Source organism: Herpailurus yagouaroundi, unplaced genomic scaffold, assembly GCF_014898765.1.
Source record: "Herpailurus yagouaroundi ecotype Mexico unplaced genomic scaffold, PumYag 295, whole genome shotgun sequence".
NCBI lineage: Eukaryota > Metazoa > Chordata > Mammalia > Carnivora > Felidae > Herpailurus > Herpailurus yagouaroundi.
Genome location: NW_024412512.1, coordinates 2760765 through 2775989, shown reverse-complemented (window position 1 = coordinate 2775989; position 15225 = coordinate 2760765). Strand labels below are relative to the sequence as shown.

General features: G+C 61.3%; 1 protein-coding gene across 1 annotated transcript; it reads left to right on the top strand.

Annotated features, from left to right (window-relative positions):
- Positions 1-1697: 1697 nt before the first annotated feature.
- On the top strand, positions 1698-14886 carry DAPK3 (death associated protein kinase 3). The gene is made up of 9 exons (XM_040461781.1): positions 1698-1807; positions 2753-2895; positions 8840-9200; positions 9383-9512; positions 9720-9768; positions 10346-10372; positions 11404-11556; positions 12300-12345; positions 12752-14886. Exons 2-9 carry the CDS (start codon positions 2834-2836, stop codon positions 13286-13288), a joined length of 1365 nt encoding a protein of 454 aa, XP_040317715.1. The 5' UTR covers positions 1698-1807; positions 2753-2833; the 3' UTR covers positions 13289-14886.
- The last annotated feature ends 339 nt before the right edge of the window (positions 14887-15225 follow it).

The following is a 15225-nucleotide window of genomic DNA, read 5'->3' as shown; positions in this document are numbered from 1 at the left end:
CTGACGCGGGGCTCAAACCCACAAACTGCGAGATCGTGACCTGAGCTGAAGTCAGACGCTTAGCCAACTGAGCCACCCCGGGGCCCCCCCCCCCCCTTTTTTTTAACATTTAATTTTGAGATAGAGCTTGAGCAGGGCAGGGTCCGAGAGGGAGACACAAGATCTGAAGCAGGTTCCGGGCTCCCGAGCGGTCAGCACAGAGCCTGACATGGGGCTGGAACTCACGAACTGTGAGATCATGACCTGAGCTGAAGTCGGATGCTTAACCGACTGAGCCACCCAGGTGCCCCAGAGAGGTTTGATCTGTTCATTTGTGAGAAAATGTCTGCCACGTGCCCAAGTCTAATTTCCTATCTATAGCTTGTCAGGCCTTTTTTTTTCACCCCAAGAAAAATGATGTCCCAACTCCTAAGTACGGGCTTTGCATAAGTAACTTACAAAGAATGCAGTATGGGAAAGGGAGAAAGAAGGACGAATTCTGGAGCAACCTGACAAAACACTGCCTGGAACCAGGTGACCCAGGTCAACATCAACAGTGATGTCCTGTTGGTATTCTGGAGCCTTGTTAAGGTGTCATGGGAAGGGCACTTGACCTCTGTGGTCTTCCTCCCTAAAACCCATCACCCCAGTGTCCGAAAACCACACCAGACAAATTCAGTTGAGGGACATTCTACAAAATACCTGACCAGTACTCCTTGAAACTGCCACCAAAGTCCTCAACAAACGGAAGTGTGAGAAGCTCACAGCCAGAGGACTCTAAGGACTAAATATCACGGGGGGTCCTGGATGGGATTCTGAGGCAGAGAAAGGACATTAGGGAAAACATCTGAATAAAGTGTGGACTTGGTTAGGATAACGTGTTAGTGTTGGTTCTCCAGCGGTGACAAGTGTACCAGACTAAGATGTAACGATTCAATCAGGAGACATGGTAATGGCATGAGGTCAGGGTGGTTGGTGAAAGTCAAAAGACGGGGTCTTTTGTCAGGTGGCATCTGCAGTGGTTCAGCAGTGGCTTTGGGTTCGGGTCTTTCCGGGAATGAATCTCAGCTATGCCATCTACTGGCTGTTTGACTTTGGGTGGGTTACTTAACCTCTCTGGGTCTCAGCTTCCCCATCTGTAGAACGGGAGAAATAGTAACATAGTTTGGTACGTACTAACTAGCGGTTGTAGCACCTATCGGGAAACCCTGGGAGTCAAGGATGAAGCACGACAGGGGACACCGGACTGGCCTCATTTGCATTCTTGTGTATTTGGAATGGGGGTGACATTTCACAGAGGAGGAAGCTGCAACTCAGGGACTAAAGCGGCCCCGGGGGTGTCCACCCCAGGAGCGGCCAGGCGGGAGCTGGGCTTTGCGTTCGCGTATTGCTCAAGGAAGGGCAGGAAGAGAGGGACGCAGGATTTCAGCACCGCACCTCTCAGCTTCAGGACCCGGGTCGGAGGACAGCGGGTGGGGCAGCCCGGGGGCCGGAAGTCGGCCTTCCGACTTCCTAAGTGTGACCGACGTTAGTTCCAGCCAATGTGCTGCGTGACGACGAGCCTGGCGGCCAGTGGCGAGGCGGCATCCGGGTTCGGGGGCCCCGACGCCAGCGGGCGGGGCCTGGGAGGCAGCGGGTGGGGCGGGACGTCACGAGCGGCGGGCGCGTTGACCAATGGGCGGCGGGCCCCGCCTCCCGAGGGCGGGCCCCGGCGGGCGCGGTGACGTCACGCAGGTCGGCGCGTCCCGGCGGCCGCGGTGGCTGGGCTGGAGAGGGCGGCGGTGGCCAGCGCGGCAGAGGGCCGGCCCGGGGCGCGGAGCCGCGGAGGGTGCGGAGCGGGCGCGGCCCGTGGCCGGCGGGCTGGGGAGGCCGAGGCGGCGCTTCGGGGGCCATTGGGGGGACGTCTGGAGACCCCTGGGATAAGCGGGCCGGGGAAAGGACTGGGTCCGGGCTCGCGAGGGGCGTGGCGGCCTGGGGGACGCCGGAGCGGGGTCGTTGGGGCTGGGAGAGACCTTGGAGGGGCCTGCCCTAGAGCGTGTGCGAAGGTTGGGGGAGGCGACAACGGAGGAGACTCTCAGATGTGGCCGGGGAGACGGGCTGGGGAGCCTCTGGTACCTGGAGGGATGCCTGGGAGGAGCGGGGAAGAGTTAGTCTCCTTGGGGCGGTGGACGTCAGCGGGAGGCAAGGGCGGGCAGGGACCTTGCAGGGGCTTGGAAGCCATTGTTCAGTTCCTGAGGAATTCAGGATTGGGGGGAAGCACACGGCCGCGCAAGGTCTTAGGAGATCTGGGGCGGTCAGGGGGTTTGTGGGGGGAATGGGTGAGGCCGAGGAGAGGTTAACGTGGCTGATGGGCAGGGAGGTGGGTGTCGGGACTGGAGCACCTTAGCAAATTGGGTAGGAGTGAGGGAGCCCCTGGCTTTGGGGGTGTGACGAGTGTGGGGGAACTTGCAGGAACGTAGGGGGGGGCTTTGGTTGAGCAGATTGGGAGAAACCTAGGAAGGAGAGGCAGAGAAAGGCTGGGGCAGTGTGTGGGGAGCCAGAGGTCTGGGTCTGGCGGAGTTACGGGGCCAAGGTGGCACGGTGGGGTTGCCACCCTTTTGGGTGGTGGGGTGTGTAAGTGCGCTAACGCAGGAAAGTACCCCGCCCGCCACATGCATGTGCCTTCTGTGAGGAGCGTGGAACTTATCTCGGGGAGTGGGTGGGGGGCAGGTTGTTCTTCCCTAGGAGAAACGGCTGGCATGTCACGTCTTCCCTATTGCCCTGTCTCCTCCAGGGTCACAGCTAAGGGACTCCCTGAGATCGTGTCTCCGGCCTTTCACTGGAGGGGAAGGCACCGGAAGGCCGACCGACCACCATGTCAACATTCAGGCAGGAAGATGTGGAGGACTACTATGAGATGGGGGAGGAGCTGGGCAGGTGAGCTCTGCGCGGGCCTCGGGGGCGGGAGGGAGGCGTTGCGGGGTTTTCTGGATGGCGTCTCCCCTCCTGTCCTCTTTCCTACCCTCCAAGACGGGGTGAGTCAGTGCCGTGTGCTGGTAGAAGGAACTTAGGCTCTGGGGTCAGGCGGCCCCGTCCGCAAATTCTTGCTCTGACGTTCTCTGTGCCTTTCCCTTGGGGAAACATATCAAGCACATGGAGCCCCTAACAGAGTGCCTGCCGCGTGGCGTGAGACAGAGCGGTAGGTGGTAAAGGTCTGTCCCTCTGTTTAATCCTTCCTTGAGGGAGGTGACCGATTCCCTTAGCATTCTTGTGGGAAAGAGAGGAGGTTTCCCGTTCCAGGCAGGCAGCTGATTTCCTGTCCCCCGGGAGCACCCCTGCCTTGGACTAGCCAGACATCATCCTTTTTTTTTTTTTTTCTTGCCGGAGCCTCAGACCTTATTTGGTGAGTTCGCTGCTGACCAGCCCTATGATGTCACCAAAAGGGAATGTAAATAACTGAGCCGTGCATCAGACCTTGGCTGAGAAAGTATTTCAGGCCCGTTTGGGATTCTGAAGTCCCTCCTTTAGGAATTTCCTTAACAGAGTGGTAGAGAATGGAGCTCCCCTCACTCCTCCCCCAAACCTCATTCTTGTTGAAAATGTGTCAGGACCTCCTCCCGAGGGTGGCTCGGCAGAAGTCCGAAGGAAATACGAAGGAGATATACACGTCCTGTGTACGTTCCCCTTAATCCACTATTTGCACTGTTAGGAATTGATTCAGTGGGAATGTGTACGCGTGCGGACCCCGTGGCCTGAGAACAGCGAGAGTTGCTGTAAGGATTTTTATGGACAGAGGGCGGGGAGCCTCTTCAGTGGCTGCCACGGAACCACCGCCCCTGTAGATGGAATATTATGCAGCCATCAACAAAGAGCCAGGCAGGGGCGTCAGGGCGGCTCTGTCGGTTAAGCCTCCGACTTCAGCTCAGGTCATGATCTCGCAGCGTGTGGGTTCGAGCCCCGCGTCGGGCTTTCTGCTGACAGCTCAGGGCCTGGAACCTGCTTCGGACTCTGTGTCTCCCTTTCTCTCTGCCCCTCCCCCATTCATTCTCTCTCTCTCTCTCTCTCTTTCTCTCAAATATAAGTAAACATTAAAAAAAAAAAAGAAACCCCTGTTCCAGGGATGCCTCAGAGGCTCAGTCGGTTAAGCATCCCACTTTGGCTCAGGTCGTGATCTCACGGTTCATGCGTCGGGCTCTGTGCTGACAGCTCAAAGCCTGGAGCCTGCTTCGTATTCTGTGTCTCCCTCTGTCTCTGCCCCTCCCCAGCTTGTACTCTGTCTCTCTCTCTCAAAAATAAATAAAAACGTTAAAAAAAAATTAGAAGAACAAAAACGAAAAAAGAGCCAGGCAACCTGTATAATGTTCGCCACGTAGGAAGTATATTGAGATTTGGTAGAGGCTGTGTCAATTTTAATAATTTTAATACATTTTATTTAAGCCAACAGATCGAAGTATGACCTTTTTGCTTGCGCGGTAAAAATTACGAAGGAAAAATTCTACTGCTGTTTTTCTATGAAGCTTTCAAATCTGGTGTGTTTCTAGAAGCTGACAACACGTCTCAGTTTTTCGTTTTTTTTTTTTTTTTTTTTTTTAATATTTATTTATTTACTTTGGGGGAGGGAGGGAGGGGCAGAGAGAAGGAGAGACAGAATCCCAAGCAGGCCCCATGCTGCCAGCCCAGAACTGGGGCAGGACACAGGGCTCGATCTCACAAACCGGGAGATTGTGACCTGAGCCAAAATCAAGAGTCGGAACCTCAACCGACTGAGCCACCCCCGGCGCTCCACATCTCCGTTTGGACCGGCTTGGCGGGCCACTGTGTGGCCGGTGGCTGTCATCTGGGACAGTGCCGCTGTATGTAAGGATCCAGAAGGTGCTTGGAGATAACATGAAATGCGGAATGAAAGGCACTGGATGCCACACAGGCTGTGGTGCAGTTTGTATAAATTATAGATGTCGCTCACAAGGGGGGGCGTGGTCGTCATCCCCACTTTATGAGGAAGCAGGGGCTGAGAGGAGGGCCTTGCGGACCGCGAGTGGCCAAGTGGGCTTCGGGTCTGGAGACCAGGCCCTGCACGTTGGAAAGAGTGTGCGTCCTTGTGCCCCGCTCGGTTGGCACCCCTGAAGGCGGGGCCCGCAGCCCAGCTGTGTCTCCCCCGGTGTCACCGCTAACCGTCTTGGCAAATTAGCTGCTGGGCCTCGCCGTGCTGACGAGGACCATGAGTGAAGCAGGGCCACGTTTTCTTGTCCCAGGGGCCATGGGGACAAATGACCCGGAAGCAAGTTTGTATGTGTGTGTGTCTTTGGGAGGGGTCGGGGGATTCTTTTTCCTAGCTGGAGTTCACGTTGATGGTCTCGAGAAATGACTTAGTCTGTGGGTCGACAGGTGTGGACTTGGCTCTGGCTTCCGCCTCGTAGAGTGGCGTTTGTGCCCCTATCGGCTCGCGCGACCCGGTAGTGTGACTGGGGGCAGCAGACAGTCGTGCTTTCCCAGCGCTGGAGGCGGGGAGTCGGAAGATCAAGGCGTCGGCAGGGCTGGTTCCTCCTGAGCTCTCTGTCCTGGGCGTGCAGATGACCGTCTTCTTCCTGTGGCTTCGTAGGGCTGTGCGTCTGTCTGTGCATCTGTGTCCTACTCCCCTCTTACAGGGACACCGGTCAGATTGGATTCAGGTCCACTCCTGTGAGCTCATTTTTTTTTTGTTGTTTTAAATGTTTATTTCTGAGAGAGAGAGAGAAAGAGAGACACAGAGTGCGGGCGGGGGAGGGGCAGAGCGAGAGGGAGACACAGAATCCGAAGCAGCTCCAGGCTCCGAGCTGTCAACACAGAGCCCGCCGCTGGGCTCGAACTCACGGACTGTGAGATCGTGACCTGAGCCGAAGTTGGATGCTCGATCGACTGAGCCCCCCAGGCGCCCCCACTGTGAGCTCATTTTAATTTAATCACCTCTTTAGAAAGGCCCTGTCTCTGGATAGTCCCATTCTGACATGCTGGGGGTTAGGGCTGACACATGGACTTTTGGGGGACACGGTTCACCCTTTAGTAGTGTCTTTCTTCCTGTTCCCATGAGCTTTGCCTGACTCGTCTCCATTTGTTGGCTCCGCTTAGATACAGCAGGGGAAGGGCGCCTGGATGGCACAGCCAGTTAAGCATCCAGCTCGGTTTTGGCTCATGATCTCACGGTTCGTGGGTTCGAGCCCTGCATCCTGCTCTGTGCTGCCACATGGGGCCTGCTTGGGATTGTCTGTCTGTCTGTCTCTTCTCCCCACCCCTTCCCCGCTCACACACACCCTTCCTCTCTTAAAATGAACTTTAAAAAAAAGTAAAGCAGGGAAAAACAATCCCTGTATTTGAAAATGAGGCCACAGGTCCAGCACTTAGCACAGTGCTACGTGGTGAGTGTTTGGCATCTGATGTCATTACCATGGGGGCGTTGTGATGGGACGGGAGGTGGGCCTGGAGGAATTAGCTGGGCTGGTGCAGGCAGAGGAGACGGGCAGGCGTTAAGGGTGGGGGGAGTGTTAGTGGAGACGTGGTGGGGGGCAGAAGCATAATGTCCCAAGGGACTGCTGGGGCAGATCAGGGGGCACGGGGCGAGGCCTGATCAGGAACGCTTTGCCTTTCTCGGCTGACCCGTGCACTTGGCTCTCAGATCAGTGCTTGAGTCTCCCGTCAGCACTGTAACAACTCACCGTGATTTAGTGGCCTAGAAGGGCTGGAAGTCAGGAGTCTAAAACGGGCCTGGTACCCCCCGGGGCCCCAGGGAGACCCCTCTCCGGCCTTTTCCGGCTTCCAGCGATGCCACAGCCTTGGCTCTCGGCCGCTCCTCCGTCCTCAATGGCCAGCAGCGTGGGGTCCACCCGTCTCTCTGCCTTCTTCCTGTGAGGACCTCTTGAGGACGCTGGCGCCCCCCCCCGCCCCGGGCGCCGGGGGTGGGCCCCAGCGTCTCAGGGGCCTTGGCTTGCTCCCTCCTGCAAGGTCCCTTTTGTCGTGAGCGCGCCGTATTTACAGGTTCTGGGGATTTGGACGTGGGCGTCTTTGGAGGGACTGTTCAGCCCGCCGTGTTCGTGTTAATTTTGCATCTCCCACTGACCCACCTTGAACTCCACCCGTCTTCCAATTGTGTGTGCGTAGAGCACATCTGTGACGCCCCCGTGGGCGGGTCCGCTTACCGGACAGACCCGGTTGGGTCCCTCGGTCTCTTTGAGGTCCGTGTTGGCTGGGCAAAGGCGCCCCAACCTCTGTCTGTTCCCAGGGTCATTGTGGCCGGCCTGCCCTGCCTCTGCCGTCGCCAGCTTCAGAGGGCCTGGCCGCCCCCGTCTCTGCCCTTCCTTCCTCTCTCTCCCATTTCCCCGAGATCTCATGTAGCCTGTTTTCTCTCGAGCCCTGGAGGTGCCGTGAAGTTTTCTGTCTGGAACGTGTACTTTCTGTCTTGGAATTGGTCCCCGCTGACGTGGCCAAATCCGGCCCGGCCTAGTGCGGTCCTGCCTGCCTGGGAGCCTGGAGTGGTTCTTTATTTTTTTTGAAAGGCTGTAAAAACACACAAGAATTATGACAGAAACCACATGGCCCGTAAGGCTAAAAATATTCGCTGTCTGGCCTTTTTCAGTCAGCTCTTGAGTTAAAGTAAGTTCATGTAACTAAGTTCCTGGATAGCAGAATAATTTGGACGTTGGACAGCTCCCCAGAGTGCATCGAATAGGCTTTCTGTCTCTCTTTTAGTAGCAGCTGTCTTGAGATGTAATTCACATACTGTGCAGTTCACCCCTTTCGAGTGTGCAAGTTAGTGATCGTCGGTGTATTCACAGGGTTTTGCAGCCATCTCTCCAAATAATTCCAGAACATTCCATCACCCTAAAAAGAAGCCCCGTCCCCATCAGCAGTCACTCCCGCCCCCGGCCCCCACGAGCCCCCTTCCCGTCCGTGGAGGAGCCCGTTCTGGACGTTTCACACACGCGGACTCACACCCCGCGTGGCCTCTCGTGTCTGGTTCTCTCCCTGAGCGTCGTGTGTTCGGGGCTCGTCCGCGGGGCGGCGGGGGTGGGCGCCTCGCTCCTGCTGGTGGCGGAGGGACTTGTGCACGTGTGGTGGACACGTTATGTGTCCATTCATCTGCTGATGGACACAGGTTGTGTCCCCCTTTTAGGCTCTCGCGAATCCTGCTGACGTAGGATTTGTGTTCACGCTTCTCTGTGGATTCGTGTTGTCCTTCCTCCTGGGGGGACACCTGGGGCGGGATTGCCGAGGCGCCTGGAACCGGTGCTTAACCTCTCGGGGAACCGCCAGCCTGTTTCTGTGGGCGCGCTCCGGTCCCCTGTCCTCTCTTTGTCAGCTTGAAAATGGGTGCGTTCCTTTTACTTGGCCGGTTGTGTAAGAAGCTCCTTCAAAGTCAGTGGCTTATTTCTTTTCTCTTAGATTTTTAAACATGATGAAATAGGCTAGAAAGTCGAGTTTGTATAGAATTGTGTCACTTAAAAGTAAAGACCCCCTCTTGGCTGCCCCAGCCCTCTGCCCCCTTGAGACACAGGTGGCGTATGGGGTGGTGAGTGTTGGGTGCGGGCCCTTGGCCTCCTGCCCACGCGGAAGTACCTGTGCGCGTCCAAGCGGCACGGGCTCCCCGAGCGGGTCCTCAGCGTGTCTCCTGTCACCCGCTTTCTCCTGGCCCCACGGTGGACTCCAGCTCCCTTCCGTAAGCCCCGAGCTGTGTCCCTTTCCTTCTGTGGCACACAGATGCCACGTAGCCACCAGATTGCACCTGCCGCGTGGACTCCCGGAGGGGCGGGGCTGGGAGGTGCAGTCCCAGAAGGTTCTGGAAGCCTGCAACCTTCCCGCTCCCCCGCCCCCCGGCCCTCGCGGGGTCCCGCTCCCTCCGCTGTCCCCGCAGCGGCCAGTTTGCCATTGTGCGGAAATGCCGGCAGAAGGGCACCGGGAAGGAGTACGCGGCCAAGTTCATCAAGAAGCGTCGCCTGTCGTCCAGCCGGCGGGGCGTCAGCCGGGAGGAGATCGAGCGGGAGGTGAACATCCTGCGGGAGATCCGACACCCCAACATCATCACGCTGCACGACATCTTCGAGAACAAGACGGACGTGGTGCTCATCCTGGAGCTGGTCTCGGGCGGGGAGCTCTTCGACTTCCTGGCGGAGAAGGAGTCGCTGACGGAGGACGAGGCCACCCAGTTCCTCAAGCAGATCCTGGACGGCGTCCACTACCTGCACTCGAAGCGCATCGCCCACTTCGACCTCAAGGTGAGCCGAGCGGGGGCCCGGCCGGGGCGGGTGACCTGGGGCGTGGGGGCGGCAAGGGGCTCCGGCTCAGAGCGCGCCCACGGGCTGCTGCCGCCGGGGGTGGGGGGGACGCAGACCGCCTCGGCCTGGGCCCGGTGGGGGTGCGGGGCCGGCTGGGCAGCGGCATCCTCCTTCTCCCGCAGCCAGAGAACATCATGCTGCTGGACAAGAACGTGCCCAACCCACGCATCAAGCTCATCGACTTCGGCATCGCCCACAAGATCGAGGCGGGGAACGAGTTCAAGAACATCTTCGGCACCCCCGAGTTCGTGGGTACGGCTCCGTGCGGCGCCTCGGGCCCGGGTCCCGCCCTCGGGTGTCCTCTCCCGAGCCCTGGTGTCCGGCCTCCTGCCCCCCCCCCCCCGCCAGGCGGTCCCTGCAGGCGGGCTGTGCCACCCGCTCCCCGTGGCCGCGTCCCCGGGGCTGCCTCAGGTGCACCCGGCGTCCGACCCCACGCCGTCTCTCTCCCTGTCCCCGCAGCTCCCGAGATCGTCAACTACGAGCCCCTGGGTCTGGAGGCAGACATGTGGTGAGTGGCGGGGGGTTGGGGTGGGGGTGGGGGGCTGGCCCACGCCCTGGGACGAAGCACCCGAACCCCCCCCCCCAGCCATCTGTGAGCACTGCCAGGCCACAGCCGCAGGGGGGATGTGGCCCATCTGCTGGGTGTGGGCAGGACAGACCGTCGACTTAGAACGGGGCTCGGCAAACGATGGCCCGGCGGCCAGAGCGGGTCTGTGGGTCCCGAGTGGTCTTCTTGTGTTTAAGGCGTTGTTAAAAATGAAACAGGCAGCAGAGACTGGGAGCCTCAAAGCCCGAAACGTTGTTTGTCTCACTCTTCGTGGAGCTTGTCAACCCGCCTTCGAGCCCACGCCTGCACCCCCCCAGCCCCCCCAATTTGAGCCTTGGCAGGTGGTGTGGGCAGATGAGCTCATATCTCGCCCTGAGATGCCAGGGCGGGAGAGACAGAGGCCCTCGGTGGAGGCCTTGCAGACCCTGAAGGAGAGGGGGCCGTGGGCTTCTGGATCCCCAGCCGTTGAGAGATTCTGGGAATTGGGGTGCTGACCGCCGCCACTGAGCTGACTGTCCTTCCCGTGTGTTCTCTCCAGGAGCATTGGTGTCATCACCTACATCCTGTGAGTGCCTGCTTGGGGCCTCCTGCTTCTCCTGGGGCCCTGCTGGGGCAGGATGCTGGGTGGCTGGGTGGGTGAATGAATTTGTGCAGGAGGGAAAGGTGTGAGTTCAGAAGGCCCCACACCCCCTGGTGCAGGGCCGAGTGGGGACCGCGTGTGTCCTCCCTCCCTGCTGGCCAGCAGCCCGGCCCGGCCTCACTCCCCGGGTGCCGCGTTTGGGTTGTTCCTCGCCTCCACCCCTGCGCCAGGCAGGCTCCCCCTGCGTTTTCCTCCCTCGTCAGGTGGCACAGCGATCCACCCTGACGGTGCCTCACGATGGGTTTTTTCATAGTTTTACGTTCTTAAGTATTGAAGAAAGGCTAGACTTTCAAAACAGCTACAAAACCAGTGCGGTTTCTGTGCCCCTCACCCGTCTTCCCATGACGCTGGCATCTTTTTGTCGTCGTCGTCGTTAAGTTTACTCGGAGGGAGGGAGAGAGAGCGTGAGCACCTGAGGGTCAGGGAGAGAGGATCCCGAGTTCCACCGGTCGGTGCAGAGCCCCCACCCAAGGCTCCGTCTCACGACGGTGAGATCGTGACCTGAGCTGAAATCGAGAGTCAGACGCCTGACTGACCGAGCCCCCCGGGTGCCCCCAGATGAGTACTCCTCCCTGTCCGTCACAGTGCCGTGTGCCCAGAGCCCCAGGGGGCGGTGGCGTGGCCCCCCCAGCGCGGCTCATCAGGAAGGCCCACGATGTCCTTGTGTGGTCTCTCGGGCCGTGCCCGGACCGTGTGTGGACGCACTCGGCAGGGATTCCCCCGCGGGTTGTCGGTGTGGCCTCTGATCGCTGAACATTTGGGGGACGTGCTTCGAGCTTCCTTAGAGACTTCTGCCCGCTCGTTTGAGTCCCCGTCGGAGGCTGGGCGCGAGGTTTCTGTGCTGTGTGGTGGGAGGCTAGGGGCCGGGGTGCGCGGGAGGCCCGGGGGGTGGCGCAGGCTGCGGCGTGTCGGTGGGGCGAGTACACGGGCCGCTGAGCCCCGTGCCCGTCTTCCAGTCTGAGCGGCGCCTCCCCGTTCCTGGGCGAGACGAAGCAGGAGACCCTGACCAACATCTCGGCCGTGAACTACGACTTCGACGAGGAGTACTTCAGCAACACCAGTGAGCTGGCCAAGGACTTCATCCGCCGGCTGCTTGTCAAAGACCCCAAGTAGGAGCGCTGGCCGGGCAGAGGGCGGGGGGGGGGGGCGGGCAGGGGAGGCCGCTGGTCCACGAGAGCACATCCTCGTGCTGTCCCCTCCTCGTCACTGGGAGTCGGGCACGGCCTGGCAGCGGGCCAGTGGACGGCTTAGCTCGGTCCCCGCCGTGTCTTTAAGAGCTGTGAATGGATCCTTGTTGAGAATCCTGGTTGAGAGCTGTGACTCCTGTTGAAGGTAGGTTTCGTGGGCAATTGCAGACTCCTGGGGGTCTTCTCCTAGGGAGGACTAAAGCTTCCGGCATCACGGAGCCCTCCTTCCCAGAGAGGTGCTCCTCTTGGCCAGAGTCCTCCCTGGCCCGAGCCGCCCATTCTTGCCGCCTGCCTGTCCCTCCTGTGGGCGCCTGAGTTGGCGAGACCCAGCGTTAGGTCCCGCCCCCGGTAACAAAACCGCTCGGAAAGCGTGACGACCCCAGAGCAGCAGGCCTCTTGATGGGCTCCTTGCTGGCTGATCCGAGCGGATGCTCTGAGGGTGCAGGTAGTTCCAAGGTCATTTCAGGGACTTGCCCCCGGCTGGAGGGGCGTCCCCAGGGGGCCAGTGTCTGTGAGCCGTGTGAGGTGGGGGCAGGGAGCCGAGCTGCGGGGGGAGGGCCCAGAAAACCCCTTCCCTGTTCTGTTCTCCCCGCCAGCCTCGTCGGAGGATGGGGACGTGGCGGGCGTGTGACTAACCAGGGTGGGGGGGGGGGGGGCTTTTCTAGGAGAAGAATGACCATCGCCCAGAGCCTGGAGCATTCCTGGATCAAGGTGAGATGGGCGGGGCTGCTCCCTCTCCAGGACGGCAGGTGTGACAAGGCCTGAGTGTCGGGCAGGGTCCCCAGGGGAGTGGACCCGGCTGGCAGAGGGCGGGGTGTGCACGGGGATGGTGTGGGAGCCCCTCCGTGTGATACCCGGTGGGGTACCCAGCCCCTCTGCACGCGGCACGGCTCCCTGCACAGAAACTTCCAGAACGGGGTGGCCTCTCGGCCGGGCGCGGCAGTCTTCTGTAAAGGGCCAGGCGGCCCGTGTCTCCTTCCCCTGGGTCTCTGGCAGGGAAATGCCGGAACCAGCACCCCCCCCCCCCCCCGCCCCCGTGAAGGGGCGGGGCCGTGTGCCGGTGAGACTTTCTTTAGGCTCCGCCCGCCCGCCTCAGGCCCCGCCTCTCCCTCCGCAGGCGATCCGGCGGCGGAACGTGCGGCGGGAGGACGGCGGCCGGAAGCCGGAGCGGCGGCGCCTGAAGACGGCGCGCCTCAAGGAGTACACCATCAAGTCGCACTCGAGCATGCCCCCCAACAACACGTACGTCAGCTTCGAGCGCTTCTCCAAGGTGCTGGAGGAGGTGGCCGCGGCGGAGGAGGGCCTGCGCGGCCTGGAGCACAGCCGGCGCCTGTTCCACGAGGACATCGAGGCGCTGACGGCCATCTACGAGGAGAAGGAGGCCTGGTACCGGGAGGAGAACGACAGCATCGGCCAGGACCTGCGGCGGCTGCGGCAGGAGCTGCACAAGACCGAGGCGCTGCGGCGGCAGGCCCAGGAGGAGGCCAAGGGCGCCCTGCTGGGGGCCAGCGGGCTCAAGCGCCGCTTCAGCCGCCTGGAGAACCGCTACGAGGCCCTGGCCAAGCAGGTGGCCTCCGAGATGCGCTTCGTGCAGGACCTGGTGTGCGCCATGGGGCAGGAGAAGCTGCAGGCCGGGGGGTGCGGCCTCCGCTAGGGCCTGGCCGGCGGGCGGGGCCGGGAACCCGAGGCCGCCCTCCCCCGGCTCAGTCCCTCTGTCCTGCGGCTTCCGGGTCAGCGTCCCCCCGGGGAGCCCCGAGAGCCCCGCGAGCGCCGGGCACCGCGGGACAGAGCCGGCCAGGCGGCGCAGGGCCAGCCGCGTGCAAGGCCTGGGCCTGGAGCTCGGAACCCGGGGGCGGGCGGGGGGGGGGGGTCTCACCTGCCTCTGCCGGACGCCGAGGTCCCACCTCTTCTAGAGACGAGAGGCAGCTTCTGACCCGGCCCCCTCGGTCCCCAGCCCTCCCTGCGCCCCCTGGGCTGAGCTGGCACCAGGGCCCGAGCTGAAGAGATGGCCCGGCCCTTGAGGCGTCGGTTTGGGGCGGGTGGTGAGGGGGCGTGAGGCTGGACGCGGGACCCTGATGCAGAAGCTGTGTCTGTCCCTCTCTGAGGCCCAGGCGGCCCCAGGTGCCGGGTCAGGAGCCATCGCTGCCCCTCACTCCTCTCTGCCGTGCCTGTCACAAAGCGCACGCGATGACCCACACGGCCCGGCCACGCCCCTGCCTCCCGTCCCAGTGCTGCCTTCCGAATTGTGGGGTAGTCGCCCCCAGAGTGCTCTGCGAAGGCCCAGTGTCCCCCGAGTGCCCCGCGAGCCCCTGAGGCTGCTTGCGGCCGGCCGAACCCTCCCCGCTGGGCCAGAGAAGGTGGAGGAGGGGCTGCAGGGGCAGTGCCCGCACCCGCCACTAGGTGCCGCCCTCGAGCAGGGCCCTGCGCCCCAGGGAACGTGCCCCAAGGTCCCGGATTCACCAAAACGAGGCTCTCTGGCCGCGTGCTCTGCACTTGTGCCGCGGTTTGGGTTAAGCGAGTGACATCTGTGTGGCTCCTCCGTAGCCCGAGAGGAGTTCTCCGGACAGAGGCCAGCCTGGCCCGGGGGCGGGAGGAGCCCCCTGAGGTGTCCTCCCGTGTGCCCAGACCCGTCCCCAGCGCCGGGGTGGGGCCCGCCGTGTACCCGTCCGCGAGCTCTGTGTATCACACGTGCATGTGCCTAAAGGAAATAAAGCCCCGCTTCCCCGACACGTGGCTGTTTTCTGTGCTCAGGCCCCGGCCGGGGCGGCCAGTCTTGTGGCCACCCAGTGCCACGGCCGCGCCTGGCTCTCGTGTCTCTTCCCCTCCACTGCTGCCCCCATGCTCTTTGGGAAGATGAGGGCAGACCTGGGGGGCCTCGGAGGCTGCCCTGATCTTGGGGTTTGGCAGGTCGCACTTGCGATGGAAGCTTCCAGACAGCTGGAACGAAGTCAGAGGGGCCTTCTGTCCCTCTGTGCCGCCTCAGATGCCGCCGGGCCCCAGTGCCCCAGCGTGAGGACGCCGGCACAGAGGCCACCCCGTCCACCCCGTCCGCTGGGAAGGGATGGGGGGGGGGGTCCTCGTTCCCCCTGCTGCTGCCTCTGGGTCTGGCACGTGGTTCCGAAAAGGGAATGCTTTTTACTTTTCTTCCCGGGAGCTGGAGCTCTGGGGTCAGTGGTGCCCTATCCTTTCATTACCTCGTGCCCTACACCCAGGGGCGCATCTCTCCTCACTCGTGTTCTGTTTTTACTTTAACTAAAAGGAAAACATTGAGATCCGACTTACCATCGCTCCTTTTTAATCTCTTTTGGGGGAACAAGCTCAAGTTTTAGCATTTCAGTAGATTTCAGCTCACTGACTGCTGAGCTCAGTCGGGTCTCCCCCGTTCGTCCCTGACTGTCCTTTACGGCCGGCTCGTCCAGCCCAGGACCTGGTCTGGCCCTTTGGGGTTCAAGGTGATGACTGAGCGGCACGGCCCCGTGGGTCACGTGGCACAGAGCCGGTCGTGGGGGGGGCGCCCTGGTGTGCGTAACGTGTGTAAGGTCGGCAGGCCGCACCCGTCTGCCACATGGCACCAGATGGCCTCCAGACCCC